Source organism: Pseudopodoces humilis, chromosome 7, assembly GCF_049639895.1.
Source record: "Pseudopodoces humilis isolate 2021_Gansu_Grassland_sample_001 chromosome 7, ASM4963989v1, whole genome shotgun sequence".
Classification (NCBI taxonomy): domain Eukaryota; kingdom Metazoa; phylum Chordata; class Aves; order Passeriformes; family Paridae; genus Pseudopodoces; species Pseudopodoces humilis.
In genome coordinates, this window is record NC_142206.1 from 1,708,574 (window position 1) to 1,733,696 (window position 25,123).

General features: G+C 36.4%; 1 protein-coding gene across 1 annotated transcript in view; it reads right to left on the reverse strand.

Moving 5' to 3' along the window:
- SPON1 (spondin 1) overlaps positions 1-25,123 on the reverse strand; it is a 185,462-nt gene that overhangs the window by 131,697 nt on the left and 28,642 nt on the right. Inside the window, exon 3 of the mRNA XM_005531575.3 lies at positions 18,028-18,161. Within this exon, the coding sequence (XP_005531632.1) occupies positions 18,028-18,161 (134 nt within the window). The remainder of the gene's footprint in view (positions 1-18,027; positions 18,162-25,123) is intronic.

Sequence of the window (25,123 nt, forward strand, 5' to 3'; positions counted from 1 at the left end):
GACCATCATATTCAATATATGAATATAATACAACAAAAAGCCCTGGGGGAAAGCACAGCTGTATCACACGCTGCTATCTTGTATTTTTCCTCAGAAAAATCTCTCTGTTCTTTTCTTGAATGGCCACAGGACATAAATATTAAATGAGAATCTTCAGGATAAAAAGTCGTGCTGACACGATAATTTCTGACAGGAGCGCTACACCTGTTACTTGTAAAAAAAAAACCAAAAAAGCAAAGAAACTAAAACAAAAAAAAGCAACATCACTTAAAGCCCACTGCTGTTCATGGGCTGTATCTTCACCAGGGATTTGGATAGTCCCCACTTTTTGCAGCAATCTCCTTGAATTTCAGAGCTAAGCATTATAAATCACACTGCAAAGGAGAGTCAGAGAAGGTTGGGTAGGACTGAGTGTTTGGAGGGTGGATTTATCTCCTTATTCTAAGTAGTGCTTTTGTAGAGTAGATGGAAACAATCTGCCAAAGGGGGGACTCCAGGGGTTTTATTTCGAGCTAGTGAGCCCAAAGTCCTATTTCCTGATAGCTGAGCTAACCTGTGTGCTAACAAATCCTAAAAACAAAATGAAAATTAAAGCAAAATCAAAAAACCCTTATCAAGCTGCAATTCATTTCTGATTAAGGTCTCTGCAACCTGTATAATACTCACCCACCTGCTCAGGGAACATAAATACTTAATTTGCTGTTCCAGCCATGCCCCTTTGGCCAGGCTGTTTTATCTGGCATGGCAGGATGGGGAAGAAAACCAAACCACACAGGCAAAAGCCACAGCTCAAACCATCAAATATGTCCCTGCACCTGTCCCCAGGTTCCCTACTTGACCTGAGGTCACTCTTATTCTTTTTTATTATTTTTTATTATTTTTATGATTTTTTATTATTTTTATGATTTTTTTATATTATTATTATTATCATTGTTGTTGTTTTATTACATTATATATTATATATTATATAGTATATAGTATATAGTATATAGTATATAGTATATACTATGTATTATATGTTATATGTTATATATCATATATCATATATCATATACCATATATCATATTATTATTATTATTATTATTATTATTATTATTATTATTATTATTTTTACTATTATTTTGCCATTATTGCACAGCCCACGGTAAAAGCCTCTTTTCCCTTTTACAGCATTGCTTTTAATCATTATATTCTACTCATATTCCCCTCCCCACTTGAATCACCTTCTCCCACTGCAGGTTGGGCTGTAAAAAAAGAACTACCAAGTTTTTTATATATTAAAAATAAAAAAACAAACCCAAAAGGATTAAAATCTAAGCATGACCATGAGCACCCAGTTAATGACACCAGAAAAAAATCCCAAAACTTTAAAAAAATTGTTCTAAATGTTTAATATTTATAAGGGATGAAGTAAAAGAATCTGAAGATAAAAGAAAAAAATAACAGAGCTGTCATTCTCCTACTATTTTTTTTAATTCTTGTTAACTAACAATATATTGAAATTATGTTTAAATGAGTAAATTATTTGTTTGTACAGAAAAAAAAAATATTTTTCGAAAGCAACATCCTAACAAAGTCAATCCATTCAGCAAATACTGATTAGTGGATAGTCAGCAGCAGGAATCTAGACTGGGATAAAGTATTTGATGTTTCCAAATCCTAAAAAAGTCTTCACTTCATTTGACAGGAGCCTGAAGGTGAACTCCACAATTAATGGAACAAATTAACACCCAAAGATAACTTAATTTAATATTAAAATGCTTAATGCTGCTTCTTCAAAGAGACCTTACAGTTATGAATGTATTTCCCCCAGGAAGTTTTGGATGCAGTATCTTTAGCTCTTGAGGTTAAGGAGTGGAGCTGGAGCCATCAGAGAATTGTCAGTTCTTCAGCGAAGCCAAGACACAGAATTGGTGTTTGATGTTGGATAAAACACAGCAATATGAACATGAATTTTACCAGTGTTGCCACAATTCCACATTTTCACCCCTGCACAGGACGAGAACCTTTCCTCCAGTGGATTAGTCCCACCAAAAACAATAAAACATTCTCACTTCTAAAAACTTTGTGTGCAAACACACACACACCAGAGCATCCTTCTTCAGGTTGATTTTTAAAACATTTCACATGTGCTGTCAGAAAATGCAATTCAGAGAAACTCCACAGCAAGAGCAAAGCACTAAAACTTTTCTTACTAATTTGAGCATCATGAATGAATGGGACTGCACAGCCTGCTCAGCATTCAGCCACATCAGGCCAGGGGAGGCTGGGTGTGATGATGAAGGGCAGGAGCACAGACTAAAAAAAGGAAATAAAGGACCAATACCAGCCTTGTTATTGGCAATTTTTCCACTCCCCTCATTCTCAAGGGGCGGTATTTTGGGAAGAAGGGGAAAATTCAAATTGTACTTAAGAAATAGCTGTAAGACCACCCTGCTCATGCAGCAATTATCAAAGGAAGATGGAATTAATCCATGAAATTCTGCATTGTTAGGGCTGGTTTCAGCAAGCTTCTCTGCCTCCCCATTGTTTAACACCTGCCTGTGGCTAAGAGCAGAGTTAGAGCAGAGTTTCCAGCTCAGACAATCCTTCTGCTCGCCAAAATCACTCACAGCAGGCATTTGTAGCAAATATTGTTGGCAGCCTTCTCTCCACGGGTTTTTGGAGAGTGCAATGTACCTGTACATCAGTGTTGGAGTCTGAGATACAGAGTGTGTGCCCTTGTTTCTAATACTTAGTTCTAGGATCCAAAGAAACACTGAATTTCATATAATATGAAATTCATGAGCATGTTTTCATGGTGATACATGAGAACAGATGTTAAAGTTAGATAGGAAAAGTGTGAGTGTGTGGATTAGAAAGTTTTCTTAAATCACTGGGTGAATGGGTTGAAGTTTAGAGTTTAAGGTAGTTTAGAGAACAGGAGATAAGATGGAGGATTTAGGGTGTTGTCTCTTGTCCTTCTTCTTTCTTCTTCATGTTCTTCTCCTGGAGGTTTTTGGGTGGTAATAAGTGATTGGATAGAAAATGTCACAGTGCAGCACACAGGTGTTGGGTCATTGGGCCACTAAGGAAAATAATTTAGTTGGCATCTGTTAATTGAGTAAATGGACATATAAAAGACCTTGAAGAAGATCTTTGTTGGCCATTTTACTCTTTTCTATCCTAGTGCACTCAGCTCCTTGTACCTTGTAATGCTGATAAGAAAAGAATAAACAACTGAGACCAGACAAGAGAAAACTGCCTCCCTCTCATCAGTCTTCAGTTCAAGGGGAAAAAGAACCCAAATCTAAAAGTCCCTAATGAGACACATCAGGTCCTTTGGTCTTCCCACTTCAGGCCTAAAAATGCCAAAATCACACAACTTTCTGGTGTCTGCTGCCAGCACCAGCGGCACTGACTGCGCTTGGGCAACAGCAGGGCGAGCAAACGATGGAGAAAGCATTGCTAAACTCGTGAAAATCAGAAAAACGCTCTCAGGGATAAAGAAATAGCAGTGTTGAAGGGTGCAGATTAGGAAATGGATCAAAACTTGCCCGAGACACGCACAGGAAGGGTGAGAACCAAGCCCAGGCATATATCTCTGCTGCAGCAGTGGATTGCCACGCTGGGGGTGGGATTAACTTTAAATTATAAACATTAACCCCCCCCTCCCAAATCACTCTGGGGTAATGAAACTCTTTGCAAGATTGTGACTCCTTTTCACGGTGATTTTAAGCATTTTCTGCACAACAACACACAGCAGCAGGGAGAGGAAAGAAACCCTACAGTCTCAAGAAGCTTTTTGCCTCGGTGGGGTTCCCGAAGTCTCCTTGATCCGGATAAAGGTCAGCATTTCACAGAGGAAGAGATTACAACCCTGCTTAGAGGAGCAGGGATTAAACCAAAGATCCAGAGTCTGTATCACCCTCAATCATCAGGACAAGGAGAGCACATGAATAAGGCTATTAAAGGAGCATTGTGAACAGTAGCAAGCAGTAATGACAGGGATCAGAATGATAAATCACCCTTTATATTGAGAAGCTGGGCATGGACTAGGAACTGGAATTCAGCCCTTCCACATTTTATTTGGAACAAAAGTGCACTTAATGAGATTCTTAACTTCATTAGGAGCTCCAAGAGGGAGATGTTTTAATGTGGATAATTGAGATACAGCAAGTGTGATTAGAGATACGGGAGGGAATAGAGCTTTCCATTGTCCAGACTTGGAGAAGAGCCAGGGTGATCCCTCAGGGACCTGGATGGGACACAGGTGAATCCATCCTGGCTTTGAGGATTTGTCAAACTTGGTTTGACAACCAAGCAGTGCCATCCAAACATTTCCAAATGTTGGCTTTGAAACCGAAGCAAGAAGGAAAATGAATTTCCCGATCATCTAGAAATAAAATATAACTATGTGACTTTGATTCTCATAGTGGGGAGCCATTTGTTCCTCCCCAAACATTCAAACTGAAAAAGAGACAGGAAAAACCTGCATGTTTTGAGAACTAAAAATAAAAAACTACCAGACATACTGGTGGGGAGGATGTTTTGAAAACCTCGACATGCCCCACAGTCTTGTGCTTCTGTTGGCTGACACTGCAGTGACACTTGACTGACCTTCTCCTGAAATCAATTACCAACTTCAGTTTCTCTTAATCAGAAGGGAATTGCAGCCTGAATTTCTTATGAGGTGTGAGTGGCCACTAGAAAACCAGAAAATTATAAGGACAGCACTTGGAACTTTATTCTCACTGAGCCAAGTTGCTTACTGAAAAAGACAATGCAGACAACACATATCCAAGTTCCTGTCAAATTTGCCTCCTCTTCAGTTCAGCTTTATTTTACTTTATTTTACTTACTTGCCTGAACATATTTAGCATTTTGTGAGTAGAATTGTGTGGCAGAAATACAGATTACTATCATAAAAGCAGGAAGAATGATAAGTATTTGTGTTTCTTTGCCATACTGAAGACAATGTTTTGTCCACAATGAATTCAGAGAAATTAGATAAATGCCTTTCACTAATTTTTTGATGTCTAAATTAAACCTGATGAGCAAGGAAACTTCTTTATGAGCAATCATGAGATGGTGGTGCCTCAGTGTGCACATGGAACATGTTTTTTATAGGAGACATCTACTTCAGCCACCACTGCCAGGCAGCTGCAGGGTGAGACAGCACAAATTTATTTCTCTGTATATAAAACTAGTATATATTCCATTTTCAGAGAAATCTATGGCAAGAACCCATGTGACAGGTGATCTGTAAGACTTGAATGAGTTGGTTCAAATTAGGGTTATCACACTGCACACCCAGCAGTGAGAGAGCATCAAGCTCATTATCCCTGTAACGAGCAGAGCTGAGTCCCCCCCACAGACACAGGCCTTTAACCCAGCCCTTTCTGCAGCAAATCAAACCCAGAAACCATTAAAAAATAAAAAAAAAAAAGAATCAAATGTCTTTTCTGGTGCATTGCAAGACTTCAAACTACATTCTGCTGGAGCAGTGAACCGATGGAGCAACAAATCCATTTCTTGGGGAAAGCAGGGCAAAAAGCATTCGGGCTGCTGCTGTTCAGATAGCAGAGATACTTAATGCATGTCTAATGATGTACTTAATGATGTCTAATGATGGAAAAAGTGGGTACCTAATTACTGCAAGGAACAGAAAGGAATGGCCCACCCAATTACTGGTTGAATTTAGTGTTTCAATCCTTTCACAGTAGCCTTAAAATTGTCAAGCCAGGTAACGAGAAAGACGACAACAATCAATTCCACAGCCGGTTCATGCAAAGAACAATTCCTTTTCTGCCCTTCAGAATTTCTAAAGAACTGCAATAATATAAATAGCTGCTCCTGTAAGGAAACAAATCAGAATTGATTTTGTGGTGCTTCACATGAAGCGAAGAATGAAGCTAAATACAGTGTTCAGGTTCTGAGACCCTTCCTGATGTTACACGCCACACTTTGGGGTTTTGTTTGCAGAACACAGTCATGAAATACTGATTTATGTGCCATGAGGAAGCGAGTGGCCTGCTGTGCTGATAGTAAAAAGATTTTAAAATCATAGAAAATTTGGGGAGTTAAGAAGAAATTTAGGCTTGGCAAGCCCTGGGAAAAGCGTTAAGAGTAGGCCCTGGGAAATGTTAGGCCTTGTGCTTGCTAAGATCATGTGAAACTGCACCTGTGGAGTCAGTATATGATAAATGATATAACTGTTAGATGTGATTAGATATAATTATTGTTTAAAGAATCATGAGGAACAATGTTAGGGGTTTGAGGGGGATCATGAGAAATCCATGCTTGGGTAAAATCAATGTATACAATAGAACAATGTAAGTTTAATAATTAATATGTAAGTTATATAATGTTAGAGTATAAAATATGTTCAGCTCAAAACCAAACTGGGTCAGATTTGGGTTTGTGTACCCCTGACACCCAGAGCTCTTTAATAAATCACCTTTATATAATAATTCCATGATTATGTGTTCCTGAACACTAACAGTGCCACATTTATGGCTAACTTAGACTTTGTACCATCCAGGGATTGCCAATGTGATGTAGGATTGAGAATATTCACTGCTCATCCTCATTCTTTTATCTGGAGTTTTGGATAACAGAGGATCTTGCCAAAATCTTATAACAGCAGGTTTTGCTAAAGCCTCAATCACTAGGCATAAACTGGATAAAATAATTTGTTACTAAAACTAAGAATTAACTGCATTACACTACTTATCTTTTTAACTACCTCCTTTCATCACTGCTGTACCAATTTGCCCTTCACATCCACTGATGTGCAATGAGAACACTTCACTACAGCAAGAAAAACTTATTTGGGCCCACTGCAGTGTTGGTTTCAATACAGAGACCAAAATCTCTTTATCTGTGACCTGCAGAAAGAGTATGACATTTTGATTCATGAATAAAATACATATTTTAAAAATGAATCACATTACATTAAAATAAAGCCTTCAGCTCCTGACACAAGACAAATCAGTTCTTTAACATGAATTATCATGCACAACTTCAGGCAGTTATTAAAAAACTGATTTCAAACATTTAAGTAAAAAAAAAAGACACCACTTCTGATGTCATCAATAGTGACTCTCTGTATGTTTTGAAAGGAAATCAAATCATGACTATCAGTATTACTGCCATTCCTTTTCTCTCTTTGTTTTCCCCCCACAAAATGACAATGGCCTTGAAGTCAAATTAAACATCTGTTTGCAAAATAAAGCAGAGTGCTACTGACAGCTGCTGCAGAATGGCAAATGTCCTCCAGCTGTCAGGCTCCTAAATTAACAATGATTTTCATTACAAACAGCAAATTGCAGAGTTGATTTTTTTTCCCTCCATCCCACTATTTGAAATTTATGAAAATGCAGACTCTCCTAGAGACTCAGCCAGAAAGAAATCATAGTTTGCTGTTTTATTTCCCCACTTGCAGGGAGCAAAAAGTCAGAAAAAATAAGATTGCAATGTAAGATGCTTCAGGGAACTTCCCTCCTGACATGTCTTAAATCCTTTTTTTGCATTTTCCTCTAGGATATGTAAATAGAATTAATAATTCATTGAGGATTTATCTTCCTCTGATGCAAATTTTGTCAATGAGGAAAACAATGGAAAAAACCATTTTCTTGATCTTTCCTACATCTATTTAGATTTGTAAATACACAGGTGCAGGGGAAGTTTGATCATGCCACACCTATTATCCAGTAAAATATCAGCCAGAAAATGCAGAAAAGTCCCTTCTGACATCACTTTTTATGGCTTCCTAATTTATCTTCAAGTTTGGGGTCAGAGAGGAGGAATGTTAGAAATCACTGCTCCCCATTTTCTACTTCTCATGACTTTTTGAAGTGCCCAGTTTGGCCACAAAATCGTCCTTAGGACAGCGTTGAGAACCTGGAAGGACCGAGGAACTCAGAGTGGATGATGGTTAGGAAATAAAAATGAGAGTTTCAAATGAAAAAATGACAAGATGAAAAGATGAAAAAATTAAAAAATGAAAAAAATAAAAAATTAAAAAATTAAAAAATTAAAAAATAAGAAATGTAAAAATTTTAAAAATTAAAAAAAAAATGAAAAAATAAAAAAAGAAAAATGAAAGAATGAAAAATGAGATAATGAAAAGATGAAAAGGTGAAAAGATGAAAAAAGGAAAAAATGAAAAAAATGAAAAAATGAAAAATTTAAAAATTTAAAAAATTTAAAAATTTAAAAAATTTAAAAATTTAAAAAATAAAATATGAAAACATAAAAAAAAGAAAAATGAAAAAATGAAAAAAAGAGAAAATTAAAAGATGAAAAAATTAAGAATTAAAAATTAACATTAAAATATTAAAATATTAAAATATTAAAAAAAAATTAAAAATGAAAATATGAGAATATAAAAGAAATGAAAAAATGAAAAAAGGAAAAAATGAAAAAATGAGAAAATGAAAAGATGAAAAAATTAAAAATTAAAAATTAAAATGAAAATATGAAAATATAAAAATGTGAAAATATTAAAAAATTTAAAAATTAAAATATGAAAAAATAAAAGAAATTTAAAAATGAAAAAATGAAAGTTTCAAATGTCCCATGTGGTTTTGTAAAATGCCAAGTCAGGATGCAGGTGAATTCCAACTGTTTTCTGTGTTTGTGTCCACTGTTAACCTTACTAATTAGTTTTTACTGAAGTATTTCCCCACAAAATCTGGAGAAAACATAAAGATGATCCAAAATGTGACTGATGTCAGTGTCTTGTCATAAGGCACATTGAACTTTTCCAGTGCCTGAATTCCTACCCCACTGCACACCAATCCACAATCCTTTTTCTTTTTCACAAAACAGCTTCTTTTACAAAAATACATTTTTGAAAAAAAAAAATAAATCATATGGACTGATGAAAGTAACTGCACATGCCTTCAGATTACCACAAAATTTACCATAACACTGATTTTTATTTTTTTTTAATATGAAATTATTGTAGGCATTTTTGAGGTAGAGTGTAAAAAAGTTTTAATAATATTTTTATTTTTAATATAAAATATTATCTTTCATGACAAAACCACGACTACATTCTCCCTGCTGCTGGAGAAAGACCATCACCCTTTTCTTTACTCTGCTTTTCTCATTGTTTTCCTATTGCTTTGCTCACCTCAAGGAATAAATCCATCCTTGAGTAGCAAAACCATTAAGCTGCTTTGCATCTCTACTAACAAAACACCACATGAATGAACCTAACTAGATTTTATGGGATTACTTTAATTATTGCACCATAAAATAGATTATCTAGAAGAACACAGAATTCTAAGAAAATCCCTTTATAACCCTTTCCAAATTCACATGCTCCCACTGTGAAGTGAAAGGAACAATATTAAACCTGTGAGAAAATGAAAATGGAATGGCTTTTGGTTTTAAATGTAGATTTGTCAGTAGATCCAGGGGGCTGCTAAGATATATATTGAGATAAAATATTTACATTTTTACACCTAAAAGTAGAGCTGATATAAATAAAATAAATATAAATATAAATATAAATATAAATATAAATATAAATATAAATATAAATATAAATATAAATATAAATATAAAGTATAAATATAAATATAAATATAAATATAAATATAAATATAAATATAAATATAAATATAGATATAGATATAAATATAAATATAAGTATAAATATAAATATAATATAAATATAAATATAAATATAAGTATAAATATAAATGTAAATATTAATATTAATATAATAAATATAAATATAAATATAAATATAAATATAAATATAAATATAAATATTATAGATATAAATATGATAAATATAAATATGATAAGTATAAATATAAATATAAATATAAATATAAATATAAATATAAATATAAATATAATATAAATATAGAAGATAAGAATGCAGGTTTCTCTTTCTTCCTAACACAAGTAAACTCTCTGTAGGTGTTTCACCTATGAAATAAAATATAGGGTTCTGAGTTAGTTTCATTGAACATTTTAAATTTTTGTCCTATTTGTTAAAAAAAAAAATAAAATCAATTGCTGGACGAAGAAAATTTTAATTTATTTTTAAGGAAGCAGGACAGAAACACAAGTTTTTCTATCCTGCAGTGGTTTATAAAGAGTCACTGGCCTCTGGCTGCTCTTGAGAAAACAGAAAATTGAAAAATGAGCTGAGCTGTAGATAATATCCCAGTGCTGAGGGACAGGACTGGACCCAAATCTGCTCATTTCCAATCTATGCCCCTGGACATTTAAAGCTGGGCACATTTCTCTTACATCTCCTAAAAGTGAAGAATGGGGCAAAATGAAGGCACATCAAAAGGAACTCAGATGGAAAATTGCACATTTTCTGTCTTTCAGAGGCTGAATTTGTTCTCTGGACTGTTGGGATGTACAGAGATATCTTAATTTGCTCTCTTAATTGTGTAGAAATACCTCAAGTGTCTCTATAAAATATTCTATTTAAGCTATGAATATTAAGCTATGCTGCTATTATCTCTATAAAAATGGAGTTTAGAAGATGTTGGGAGTTAACTGGAAGATAAAGATTTTGCTTTTTTTAAAGAAAAATAGTAGTACAGAAATTGTAAAAATTTCTCTGCATGCAGAAGACTCATTGATTCCACTAGGAAAAAGAATAAAGTTATTTATAACATTCAAACTGGTATCTTCTGTTGTCCCATAAACAGAGCTCTTGCTAGGCAAGGAGGGCAGGTTGATTTCTCTTTTTCCTTGGCTGTTATATTTACTGACAATGGAAAGCTGTCACTAAATGCTTTACTACTGTGCTCAATTACTCCACTATTAATATTCTAATTAACAGGTAAAACTGGTGTCATGAAGTGTCTGGGCATGCCTGATTCAAACCAGCAGGGTTTCTGTGTCTTTAGTTCTTACATTTGGAAAATTTAGAGGCACAATTTTATAGTGAATTTCTCATTGGCAGCTGGGTGTGAGTGTGTACTCCTGTGCTTCAAAAAAGTATCCCAAAAAATCCAGAAAAATTCTGTTTATTGGGGTAAGCAGAGCCAAGCAAAAAAAAGGAAATGTTTTAGTGGTGAAAACTTCAGAGAGGAGCACAGAACCTATTTAGAGAACATCATCACCTTAGTCAAGTAACCTGAATAAATTCAAACCATGTCCAGCTTCTCTTCCCTGTGCCAGCTGATTGATACTGATGAGGGATTTGGGACAAGCATTAAAAGCAGCAAACTCATTTTTCAGCTGTAACTGTACATAATTCTTTGTTCTTTATTGTTTTTCTAACTCTGTGATCATCCATCTGACGTTGTTTTCATATGACTGGCAAGAGTTTCAGAACTTCCACCCATGTAAAGCAGTCTGGAAACTGGAACTTCTTTCTGTTAGAGGCAAATTTATACAATATTGCTTTTGTGGGAGTCACAATTTTAGCAAGAGAGGTTAATTCTGAAACACACTTTTGTTCTGAGCACCTCATTTTGGCATTCCTCATAAACTGTTAATTTCTTGGGCACACATTAATCTACAAAGCTGTGAATTTTGGGATTTGTTGTCCAGGTGCCTCGTGCTCTGTTTGTGGCCCATAACTCATGTATCCATCATGAGTTTGGAGAGATGTGGCTGCACACCAAGGCACCTTCAGGATGTGGATGTGGTTATGAACTCCTGAGGTTTTAGGACATTTGGTTCTTTTAGTCTCTCCTACAGCCGATTTCAGAGCAGAGCAAACACTCAGGGATTCCTCAGAGCAACAGGCCAAGTGAAGCATCAACAGAATGCTTGAAGTCACAAGAAATCAAAAGGTAAACATCCAAAAACTGGAGTTCATTCACCCTCAGAGCTTCGAAGCTGGAGAGGAAGAGGATGGTCAGAATCCACAAGGAGGCTGGAAACGGAGTGTTTCACCCAAGGCCCATGAATTGAATTGAGAACTGAATTTATCCTCATAGACAGGACAGCTTAGCTCCAGTAGAACAACTATCTAAAATATTTTGCTTGATACACACTAAACATGCCATAGCTTTTATTTAGATGGCTGCAATTCTTTAAAATTCCTCTGCTCTCTGATTATATGCAAGCAAGAGCCAGTGTAATTAAAATCATGAGGATAATTCCATATTCAGGAAAACAAGAAGCTCCACACTTTTCCTCAAGAACTACAAAACATTTCCCTAGAGATGGCTCAGAACACATTTGCAGAAACAAACAGCAGAGACACTGTGATGAACACACTGCATTTCTGCAAGTACTAATGGTAATGAACAGTTTTTACAGATAGCAGATTTTAATTTGTTGGTTGTTTAAGCACGATATGTATAGCAGAAATAAATAACTTGACTGCAGGAACTTTGGCTACATTTACCATACAAGTCACATGAGTTGTCTGAGAACTCATTAGCTCAAGAGCCAATCACAAAAGCTGCATTTTCCCCTCTAAATGGTAAATTGAATATAACTTATCTGCATGTAGCCATCATTTACTGCATTTAACAATTAATCTCAGCCTGGGTGAAAAGTAGCAAATGCTAAAGGAGGAGAAGATAATTACCATCCCACAGTACTCCACTCTTCATGAGATCTACCCCAGCTGACAGATTTACTCAATTTGGATATTAACAAGATACTCCCTACCATGAAATTTTAATTTGTGACAAGCTGAGAACTTGAAAAATTTTTCTTTGCTCTTGTATTCCATAACAGAATTCTAAAGGATTTGCAGGAAACTTTTTGTTGTGTATTTCCCACCAATTCAGACCTGCTCAGCTCCACACTCAGCTGAGACACTGACTTGGGGAACACAACAAACAGATGAATCTAGAAACCTGGGGCTCAAAGTAAGCTAAAAGAGGTGATTTTCCATCCCTGCTAAAAAGCTTTCAATAAATATTTATTACCCTTTTTTTTTTTGGTCAATGGGACAAATCACTATTTGAAATCCATGCTTTAGACTTCCCTTGTTTAACAAGATAAATTTCCATTACCTGGAGGGGTTTTTATAGAATTAAGCACAGTCTCTGAATATTATCTGTCAGATTAAAATTAATCAATCAATCAATCAATCATGTGTACTGTTCTGCTTTTTATGAAAAGCAGAATATGCTACACCAAGCATGAAATTTTATATGTAGAAAAAAGGTGTTTCTTAAAACAATTTTCACCCACTTCAACAAAATATTAAAACAGATTGACCAAGACAGGGTTCCAAACCCTGAAAATTTCTCTACTTCATTGTGATGATACAAACACCACCAGGATCTGCCACTGCCCTATTGCCTGTGAAATAATTTTCTGTATAATTGCACACTGCAAAAATAAGCATAAACTTTCCTCAAGGAGGTTTTAACAGTGGGTTTTCAAAGATCCTAGAAAGCAAATGCATTCTGAAGAGCTCAGAAACTTAACAGGTGAATTTTAAAGCAGAAATTTCTATCAGAAGATGAAGGAGTGACCTGGACCTCCCATCTTGACGTGTGACACGTTGGAGTGGGATCGATCCCAAGGAAAAAAGGGAAGGAAAATAGGGAAAGAAAGGGTGAAATGTGAACATGGAAACTGAACTGTGAACATGGAAACTGCACTGTGAACAGGGAAACTGAACTGTGAACATGGAAACTGCATTGTGAACATGGAAACTGCACTGTGAACATGGAAACTGCAATGTGAGCATGGAAAACTGAACTGTGAGCATGGAAACTGCATTGTGAACATGGAAACTGCATTGTGAACATGGAAAACTGCATTGTGAACATGGAAAACTGCATTGTGAGCGTTGAAACTGCACTGTGAACATGGAAATTGCAATGTGAACATGGAAAACTGCATTGTGGACATGGAAAACTGCACTGTGAACAGGGAAACTGCACTGTGAACATGGAAATTGCAATGTGAACATGGAAACTGCAATGTGAACATGGAAACTGCACTGTGAACATGGAAACTGCACTGTGAACATGGAAACTGCAATGTGAACATGGAAACTTCACTGTGAACATGGAAAGAAGCAGACTGTGCAAAGAATGGCAACTTGGAAGGTCCAAACAGACAAATAGGAAAGAGGGTTTAAAGCCTGAGGGTCTCCCAAGCAAAATAAAAGTCTTTTATGTCTTCAGTGGGAATCAAGCACAGGCCGAAATGAGGGGAGAAGTGGAGCCTCAGCTCAGAAGCACATTTAGTGCCTGCTGGCTGTTCAGTAGAGTCCAGAAGGATTCAAACCTTTGGGGTGTTTCACTGTCATCTCTTGTTGGCAATGAAGAAAACACATGAATTATTCTCAACTAAGCAATTACAGTACAACATCATATGCTAATCAATTTTCTTCTTTTTTCTCCTCACAGTTCTAAGTCTTCACACAGAAAGAGATGTTTTAGGAAGCAAGGTAGTGACAATAATTCAAATTTAAAGATGTTTTTTCCCCTAAACTTTGCATTTTGCAGTGGCCCAGAAATCAAGCCTTGCTCACACAGGCGTGACACATGTCAAATGATTTAGGATCCCTTGCTGAACCCCACAGCTCCACGTTCCCCTTTGTCTGTGTCATTTTGTGCTTGTCACTGATCATGTGCACTGTGCCTAGAAAGCTCAGGGAAGGCTGCTACCCAAATCTGAGCAAAACCAAAGCTCCCAGACTTCAAAATTTGCAGAAAAACAGCTTTTTCCAAACCTCACTACTAGTTCAGGAAAAGCTTCCTGGAAGACTCTCTGCTTAGTTATACCACTAGAATAAAAACCACATTATTTGGCACTTAAACAGCAATCAATTTTTAAGGATCAGTTACTTTTAACTTGTGATTAGGTTTAACTTTTCATTATATTGAAGACAGTAGATCAGGGCATAGGGAAAAAGTAAAAACCTCATGCTCCAGGACAGGCTTCAAAATGCTGCCATTCTGTTTTGGAAATTTTAAAACAAATTTATCATAGTCTGCAAGGAATGAAATAGATAAGTACTGACAATTAAATAAATATTTTCACTCCCATCACATACAGAAGAAAGAAAAATGCAGAGGGTTTGTTTCCCTTAAAGTTCAAGGTTTCAGAGTTTTTCCATAATGAGTTTGGACTTAACTCTTAAAAAACAGTACCTACTTTTGGACTTTTGCTTTTATTATTTAGAATAATTATGAAATAATTATTTCTAATGATAATGTTCCAATAATTATTTCCAAAATTTCCATTCTATTCTGTGGGAGAGGACCATAAAGAAGGTTTGTGAAGAAGGCTGACTATAAACTGTAATGGAGATGCCATCAAATCTTGACATGCAAAAGAGAAAATGTAAATATTGCTAATGTCAGAAGTGATTGCTGTGCCTGGAGCCATGGAGGGCTGCACTGCAGCACAAAAATGCCACATTTTGTGGTTTATTTCTGGCATCAGCAACTCTTAGTAATGGTCATTCTTTCTTTAAACAGCCCTGGGCATGGAGCTGTTCCTTATCCTCTGAGGTCAACAAAGCATTCACTGGGAGGAAACTTCATAATAAATATAATATAATATAATATAATATAATATAATATAATATAATATAATATAATATAATATAATATAATATAATATAATATAATATAATATAATATAATATAATATAATATAATATAATATAATATAATATAATATAATATAACATAATGATATAATAATATAATATAATATTATATAATATAATATGCATAACATATTTTATATTACATATAAATAATATATAGTATATGATTTATGAAATATGATATATGATATGTAATATATAAAATGCAATAAATTATATATAATATATAATATACAATATATTATATATAATGTATAATATATAATATATAATATATAGTATATAAAATACAATAAATAATACATGATACATAATATATAATATATAATATATAATATGTAATATATAATATATAATATATAAAATACAATAAATAATATATAATATATAATTAATATATAACCTTTCTTGAAAAGCTCTTAACAACTTTCCCTTTTCAGCAGCACACACACACACACCAAAGACACCCACAGCACACTGTAAATATATTATAATATCATATCATAATATATTATGATATATATCATATCATAATATCAATATGGTGGTCATATCACCAAAATCTGTCATTTTCCTGGAACCTGCCCTTCCAAGGTGCTTTTTTCTTTTCCCAAATGGGTTATGAGGGCTGGTGGCAGTCAGCTAATCCAGCTCCTTATCGGCACTTCAGTGTTTTTTTGGCACTACTGACGCACACCCAGCAGCCTGAGAAGGTTGTGGTTCACTCTGCACACTCTTTGAGGCAGTGGCAATTTCATACTTTCATGTGCAGAACATCAGAACTGCTGTTCTGACTGTTCCATTTTGTAAGAGCTGCAAGGATTCGAGTACTTCACAGAAAAAAAATCAATGTGGAACATCCAGCATGACCTGACCAGCAGCGAGGAGAGAGAAGAAACACTTATCAAGATCCTGCAGTTGGTGGTGCTTTACTGCACTCCTTCTCTGAAAAGTTCCAGCAGGTCCCTGAACCAACTTCAGCCACAGATGTTTCAGTTTCAGTGAGAAAAATATAGACCTTAGTGGCTTTGCTTTGTTTTTTTGGTTGTTTGTTGCTTTTTTTTTTTTTTTTTGTAATGGCAATTTTATTTAGGACAGTAGTGAAAAATAAAACAAATCCATCAACTTGTGTTGTTGAATAAATTAAAGTTTAAATCTTGTCTTTAAAAAAGCCATATGAAGCATCATCACCTTATTATTAATTTACTTAAACAGCAATTGCCTCAAGCAATATTGGTTGTGCAGCTAAGAGGGGGTCAGTCCTGGGGGGAAGACCAAGGAGCTTTGCTGATAAAAATCTCAGCAGCACTCAGGGAATCTTCTGGATTGCCAAAGGAACTCTCAAAAAATTCCATCTATAAACATAACACAACTTGGGTTTTATTGCAGCCTGATGTGCACTTTTCTGAGTGTGCTGTGAAGACGGTGAGTGTGTTCTTGGGCTGCTTTAGTGCACGTTAAACCAGGGGATTCTTAAAATGATCCTGCTGAAACCGAGAAGCAGCGAGTAGAAGCACACTGATGATGGTTTGAGACTGTTCCACAGCCAGAGCTGAGTCCAAATAACCCTCAGAGATGTGGAAGAGGAGAGTGTCTGTCTCCTGCCCATCAGCAGGAGAAGTGAAGCACAGGGTGAAAGGAAAGCAGCCACAGGCCAGTTTTGCTGGTGGCAATTCCACAGCCTGTCCAGAAATCAATTTCTATTCTAATAAAACATTTTCCTGAATTGGTCTGAACTACCCTCAGCACAACCCTGGTGACAGCCCTTCCTTAAGAGCCCAAAGCCACTTTCCCCAGCACTGAAAAGCCTCTCTGAAATACTTTGGTCTGCTGCAGGGCACATCTTAGCAATTTTTAAGGCTTCTCCCAGGCATGGATTCGAAGCAGGAAAAGAAACCCCAAATGTCCATGAACATTTGACCAATCTGTCCAATTAAATACAGCAAACAAAGTCTTAAGAGACAAGAAACATTTCTCTGGCACTTTTTAGTTCTGCAGACCAATGAGTGGCTCTAAAACCAAAGTTAACATACATAGAGTTATCTTTATTTACAGCTTGAAAAGCATGATTCCACCTGAGAGTGTGCAATAATAGTAAAATCACTAGGTGTAAAATGAAAGCATTCACATCTAAACAAATAGATCTGGTTTTTCTCATAAAGGTCCATTTAAACAATCATGACTTTGCAGAACATTCCTAAAATCCATCTCAACTAACAGCATGTTTTTTTACCCACCAGAGGGATGCAATTCTGGTCTTGAAAATTAATTTTTTTTTTTATTTTCTTTATGTGAAACTTAAGGCTTACAAGTTCAGGTTGCTGACTCAATGGTTATTGAAGGCTTGGAGCTCCTTTTTAATATTTAGGCTTTAAATTGCTAACATTTCACCATGCAGGTAGAACTAAACTTGGTCAAATGTCTCCAAGGAGAAAAAAACCACTAAGAATTCTATTGGTTCCAATAAATATTCGACTTATTAACTGAATTTTACTTCAATATGCCATAAAATACTTACTTCAGGATCACACAGCCTGTCCCAGCGGGAGGAGCTGTCCAGAACACCTGGATTCGTGTCCTCCTTCGAGGTGTGCTCTCAGTCACAGCAACAGGACAGTTGCTCATGAACTGGGTTTCCTCTTCATCTATGATCTAGGGAAATGTAAAGAGAAAAATGGGAAAAGATAAGGATGTGCATGGCCAACATCTTTCATTTTTCCTTTTCTTTGGGTGGAATATTCACCATTCTCTCTGCTTAGCTCAGCACTACTCCAGTGGATTTCCTCAGAACATGCAGACTCAACTGAAGACCAAAAGCTCACAAAATAAAGACAGGAGAATAAATCAGTTTATTCTATAAATCTTTATCTTATATCAGATAAAGAGAATTCAGATTTTTCGGAGCATGGCTGCAAATAACTCCTTTTTGTGGATGCTGATTACTGGAGCTTCCTGTAAATATCCATGAACTGAAAATAATAAAATATTCATAATTTCAGATGATTTGGAATCCATTATTTAGTCCAAACTACAGATATTTTTGCTTTCTTGATTGACTGATGGTTAACAGAGAAGTTCAAATGGTACAAGTCAAAAGCCAGAGAGGCAGATTTGGAGCTGGTGTTCCAAGGATTTTACTCAAAGGTGTCGTGTCAAAACAGCTTTCTCACTGCATATGTGTTTCATGGATTGTACTTTAAGCCTTCTGTTCATCAGATCTCAAAGAAATTTCATCAGAAACTGTTGAGTTTTATCTGGAAACAGGCAATGCTCCGATATTGCAAAATTTCTCTTCAAAATGCTCCCTGGTCCTGTTTCATTTGATGGAGCCACAATTCACACAGCATTGGGTCAACATTCAGGCAATGAATTACAAACCTTACCATTTTGAGAAAAAAAAGCTTTTTGTATAAAAAGTTATATGCAAATTTATCAATTTATAGCAAGATTCAGCTCTGAAGGGGCTTCTTCACAATCCTGGTTCTGACAACACACACACACAAATGTACACTTCTACCAATTAAAACTATAAAAAAAACCCCAAAATCTTCTGGCAGTAAAGATAAGATTAAACAAGTATTTTGACAAAAAAATGCTCCTTTGCATTCTAAAAAAAGAGAGGCAATATCTTTAATTGGACCAGCTCCTCTTTAGTTAGCAGCCATCCTCGTTATCTCACTCAAGGATACCGCCAGCATTCCCAAACATTTTTAGCCAAGCCAACAAACATTTCTGTATTTCCATGGCAGAATGAAGTGGCACTGGCCCAGAGGGGTGCTGAGAAATTCTCTTTAGCTGGTCAACAGGGCAGTGGCTAATGGGTTTTAAATTTGAAGCCGTTAATATGCTTTAAGTTTTTTTAACGCTTCGTAGAATCTGTGTAACCAAACACAACGTGAGCATTTGCTGGGTTTTAATTAGCAGGAAGCAGTGGGAAGTGTGGGATCCAGTGAAGGCTTAAGCTGACTGCAGAGTTTCTACTTCTGCTGGATACAATTTAATGTGTGTGAGTTGAGCACCAAGAAATCCCTGACCAACAATTCTGCTTCGGCCACCAACTGTATTTATTGCGGCTGCCTTATTCCTGCATCAGCAAAATAAAGAAATAAAACTGCCTACTTATCTCTCAGAAACGTGCTCTCAATTATTCCAGGACCATATCAATTGACCTTTTATCCCTGTCTCACAGTAACTCATCCTCAATCAAAACCCAATTTTGGTGGCAGCTCTGAGAGAAGAATGAGTGATTTGATACCATCTCAAACACAATAAAACACCATTGCAGGTCATACAAAAGCGTGATCATCCCCATTGAAAAAGCTCTTAGGAGGTCATCAGAAAATTCTTTAAAAGGACAGCTTTTCTAAAAAAATGGAAATATTACAAATTACTGTACAAATTGCACTGGCTCCCTTGTCAGATACAAAGTGCTGCTGCAGCATAATTCACGTTCTTGGGTAAAAACTTGAAGAATATGTTTAATCTAGGTGAATATTACCTAATTATGTGTAAGGATGAATAGGATGAATCAGCTATTCACAAGCTATTCCACAATGACCAATGAAACTTTTTCCCAGTCTAGTTGAGTTTGTGCCTGGCACACGCTCCACCAATGGATGTTCCTTGAGAAGCCCAAGAATTGGTGCTCTCCAAGAATAAAATCACTATTTTCAGTTAACTCAGCTGCTTTCATACCCCTAAAGATCATTGTGTACCTAACCATGTGCATTTGCACGTTAAGTAAATTCTTATTCCAGCTGAATCCATCCTGCTTTTTGTCCCAACAGTGAATGGAATCACAAGGAACCCCAAAACCAAACCCTGCAAGCAAAGGAAGGAGTTGTGAGCAGCTGGGAGTGGTTATTACAAGCCAGATTTATGACTTGCCTGCAAAAGCAGAAGCTGAAATGTTTGGATTCTAGATAGACATTATGTTATAGCCCATCCTTGTTCCAGTAAACGAGCACAGAAATGTTTTTTGCACTTCCATTGCATATCAAATTCCTCCAAATCAGCAAGTAGAGAGTCTTCTCAAGTATTTCTAGACTAAACTAATTTGAAAGTTCTGGTTGCATTTTAAAACATGATCCTGGAAGAGCAGGAAGTGGCTGAGCCTCAAGGCTACATCACCATTTCCTGCATCACTAACCATCAAAGCAGGAGACTTGTGCAATGAGTGTCTGCTGGAAAACACCGAGCATAAAATCACAAAGTCTTCCAAAAAGCATTCCTTTGAAGAAAAATTGGACAGAAGCTTTCTCAGGGAAGGCTCCTAATGTTGACAGAATACAGTACCGAACTCCTAAATTAGTTGGAAAGGCTCAAATGCCAGTTGATTTGAGATGATTAAATAAAATCATTTTGCAATACATAATAAACCCAAGAATTTTGCAGATTCTAGCATTTCAGATAAACCACCTCAAATCTATCTGTTAAAAAGATGAGGGGGTTCTTTCTGTATCCATGGAGGTTCAATTCTTTATAAAAATTTCTTAGGAGTGATAAGGAGGGAATCTGTATTTATACTCCAGGATTACAAATGACATGATACCTTAGGGTGGTGGGTGATATTATTACACTCCCAAATAGGAGAAAAGCAGTGGTATCCTGGCCAAAATTGGGGAGGAAAAAGAGACATGTAATACAATCCTGATTTTTTTTCTGGAATCAAGTCAGACCACATAGGCGTGAAGGAAAGATTTGGCAGGGAAAAGGCACGCAGATTAAAACGTAGCATTTGCAGAATTACAGCTTCTAAAACCCCAGGTTATCTGTAATGGGAAGCCTTGCATTTTCACAAATGGGCCAGAAAATTACCCACATGTTGGACAAAAATCTTAAAACCGAAAAATTAGCACTTAGCCAAAGAATCTGAACCCTCAGAGGGAGGGATCTCTATGTGACTTTTCCTTTCAAATCCATAAATGTGATGACATTAGACTTTAATATTCTAGTTATGTTTCAGTGTGGGGTTTTTTTGGTTGTTTTGGGGTTTTTTTTTGTTTGGTTTGTTTGTTTGTTTGCTGGGTTTTTTGTGTTTTTTTGTGTTTTTGTCAGGTTGTTTGGGTGTTTGGGGGGGTTTTGTTTGTTTTCCGGGGTTTTTTGTGGGTTTATTTTTTTTTTTTTTACTTTTTTTTCCCATTGTGATTGTGGTATTATTAGACCAATTTATTCCCTCAGGAAAACTAGCATAAATCCTGAAAAAGATTCTTGGAGTTAACTGGGATACAAATGAGTGTCACAACAAGTAGAATTTGGCTGAACTGGGGTAAATTACAAACATGGGGTAAATTACAAGGGAAAATTTACCAGCTCCAGATTCAGTCTTACTTTCTTTGTATATCCCAAACAGTGGTGAGGTTGAGGACAAGTTTTGGGTGTTCCTGAAAAGCAGGAGTGGAAAACTGCTTAGTTGTTAATAAAAAAGAAATAATTAGTTCTCTCAGAACTGGAACATTTCATGCTGACTGACAAAGCTTGCTGTTTCTGGTTTCTATAAACTATTCAATAAATAAACCAGGCATTCATGCTCTCTTATCCTTAAATTTTTATCAGGAAGGAAAAGAAATGTTAAAAAATTTCGAAATACCATACATCACAAAGAAAGGGATTAGTGCTGAGTACAAAAGGAGATGAAGTTACATAAAACCTCCACTGGCTTGTGTCCACCTCCTTAGCTGAAACCACTGGCTGGGACCTTCAGCACCATTTCTTGTTCTGTGGACACATCATCACTTTCCACTGAAACAGCTGTATTCTACTGGAACAATGGAATTAAAGGAAAGAATAAAAAAAAAAAAATAAAAAGAACACAGCTAAAAGTTCATAAGACTGTCGTCTTAGTGGGCAGATTTCTTCTTTGGAAGGCTAATATAAATGTTGCAAAGCTGCCTTCTCCTTGAGGAAACTCTCCAATTATAAAAAAGAACATTGGATCTATGTAACAGCAATAATATTTGGCCTTTAGAGATTAATCTAGAACACAGCTTATTATAAGGAAGGTAAAATTAATGATGTACAAAGTCATTTTTAAAACCTTACCTCAAAGACATGCTTCACATAACCACATTCTCTGACTAAAGGACACAGCATTTCTCTCAGGGTCTGTGCTCAGGAGCAGAAGAATCAGAACTGGGGCTTTTTACGTGGTGTCAGTAATCAGCCTGGCTGCAGAACATGATTCAAGGTTGTACAGAACCCCTGAGCACTGCTGGGCTCCCTGGGCCATCCTGAGCAATGCACCACAGGCCTGGAGCTCTCTGATGAGGGCTGGGGTTAGGACTGGATAAGAGTTAGGGTCTGGTAAGGGTTGGGATTTGATAAGGGTTAGGGTCTGGTAAGGGTTGGGATTTGATAAGGGTTAGGGTCTGGTAAGGGTTGGGATTAGGATTTGATAAGGATTAGGATTAGGATTTGATAAGGGTTAGGGTCTGGTAAGGGTCAGGGTCTGGTAAGGGTTGGGGTTAGGATTCGATAAGGGTTTGATTCTGATAAGGTTTGGGATTTGATAAGGTTAGGGTTTGGTAAGGGTTGGGGTTATGATTTGATAAGGGTTAGGGTTTGGTAAGGGTTAGGATTAGGATTTGATAAGGGTTAGGGTTTGGTAAGGGTTAGGATTAGGATTTGATAAGGGTTAGGGTCTGGTAAGGGTTGGGATTTGATAAGGGTTAGGGTCTGGTAAGGGTTGGGATTTGATAAGGGTTAGGGTCTGGTAAGGGTTGGGATTAGGATTTGATAAGGGTTAGGATTAGGATTTAATAAGGGTTAGAATCTGGTAAGGGTTGGGGATAGGATTTAATAAGGGTTAGGATTAGGATTTGATAAGGGTTAGGGTCTGGTAAGGATTGGGGTTAGGATTTGATAAGGGTTAGGGTTTGGTAAGGGTTAGGATTTGATAAGGGTTAGGGTCTGGTAAGGATTGGGGTTAGGATTTGATAAGGGTTAGGGTTTGGTAAGGGTTAGGATTTGATAAGGGTTAGGGTCTGGTAAGGGTTGGGGTTAGGATTTGATAAGGGTTTGATTCTGATAAGGGCTAGGGTGTGTCTGAATCACTGAGGAAAGATTATTTCAGATTTATTGAGGAAAGGCATTGCTAAAACACTTGTGGGTTATCACTGTGCTCTGGTAACTTCTAGCACAAACTCCACGTAGACGCCGGACAAAGTCACAAATAGAAATGAAATTTAGTTCTGTAATCATCACCTGAAGAAAAAGAAATTTGCTGTCAAGAATCTGCTGTGTTTTGCTCTTCAGTCTAAACAAACCTGAGCTCTTTTATTCCTGAGCTCTTTCATTCTTTTATACCTGCAGGTAGGGTCTGCAGGGTCCATTTCAAGGTGCAGCTCAGACAAAAGGAGAAAGAAATCAGCTGAGGGTGACAAGAGCCCGAAATTCAGTAAAGACACAGCACACACACACCACCAGCTTTCACACTAAACAGCTTGTCCTGCCCAAGCCTGGCTGTGGGAAGCTTAACAAAATAGCTATCTCTTCTTCCCTTAATATATACAAAATTAGTAAAGAGATTGTGTGCATTGCCAGAAAGAGGTGACAGTAGCTTGACAGTATTTGGTAAATGTAAAATGCTGTACTCTATGTTTTCCTTGCTTTGGAACCACTCTTAGTTAACTTAAAGTTATAAAAAGCTGAATTATAAAGCTTACATTGAAGACTGATGCTTGTAAAATTAAAACAGCCAGTTAAGCTGATGCTGTCAGTAAAACTCAAGAGATGAATGAGCACAGGGAATTGAGGCAGTTTTCATCTAAGTAGTCACTAAGAGGGGACTTAAAGTCCAAAGTTTCATCTTTGTTTCCCATGAAGTTTCCTCCTTGCCTACAACATTAACATCTCTGTGAAAACACTCTGGTAAATTGACTCAAGCAACTTTATCAGGCTGCATTACTGGGTTGGCAGATAATCCAGTTTTTCCCAGATAACATTATTTTTAGCATCTCTAACAGAGAAACTGTATCAGGCAGAGATAGCTGTCATTATTCTCATAGCTATAAATCACACTGGGTTCTATAGATCATTTCCTTTAAGAATCAGTCATTTCAACTAAGGAAAACTCTTCCATTTCATATTTAAAAAAGCAATTTGCAAACACGAATTCCCAGCAGGGGAAGGACAAAATCTTTACAAATTCTGTCATCTTTTGAAATCCCTTCAAAGATTCCAGCTTCTTAGCACATCCAGTGCTGTCCAACAACGCTCACCAGAAACTGGGAATTATTTTGAGCACTGAACTTGCAATTCACACCCAAAGTGCCCCAGCTGGCTCTTGCCAAAAAAAGTACCCTGGCACGAGCATCAGAGCATGGAAATTACTCCCAGCACCAGGGGCACGAGGGAACTTGGTACAAAAGCAGAGAATCACTCTGTGCCTTGCATGACAAAGACAAAAAAAACTTCATTTCCTCTGTCTGGTGCCTACACAGCAGCTTTTGCAGTATTTGAAATGATGCATAGGGATTCTGGGAAAGAGTGAAAATTTTAGTTCAAAGAAACAGGACTTTAGGCCAACTTTGATGTACAATTTAATCAAGTTAAACCTAAATCTAGAGTAAATTTACTGAGGTCAGACCCTGTGCTGGCCAATTCAAACACATTAA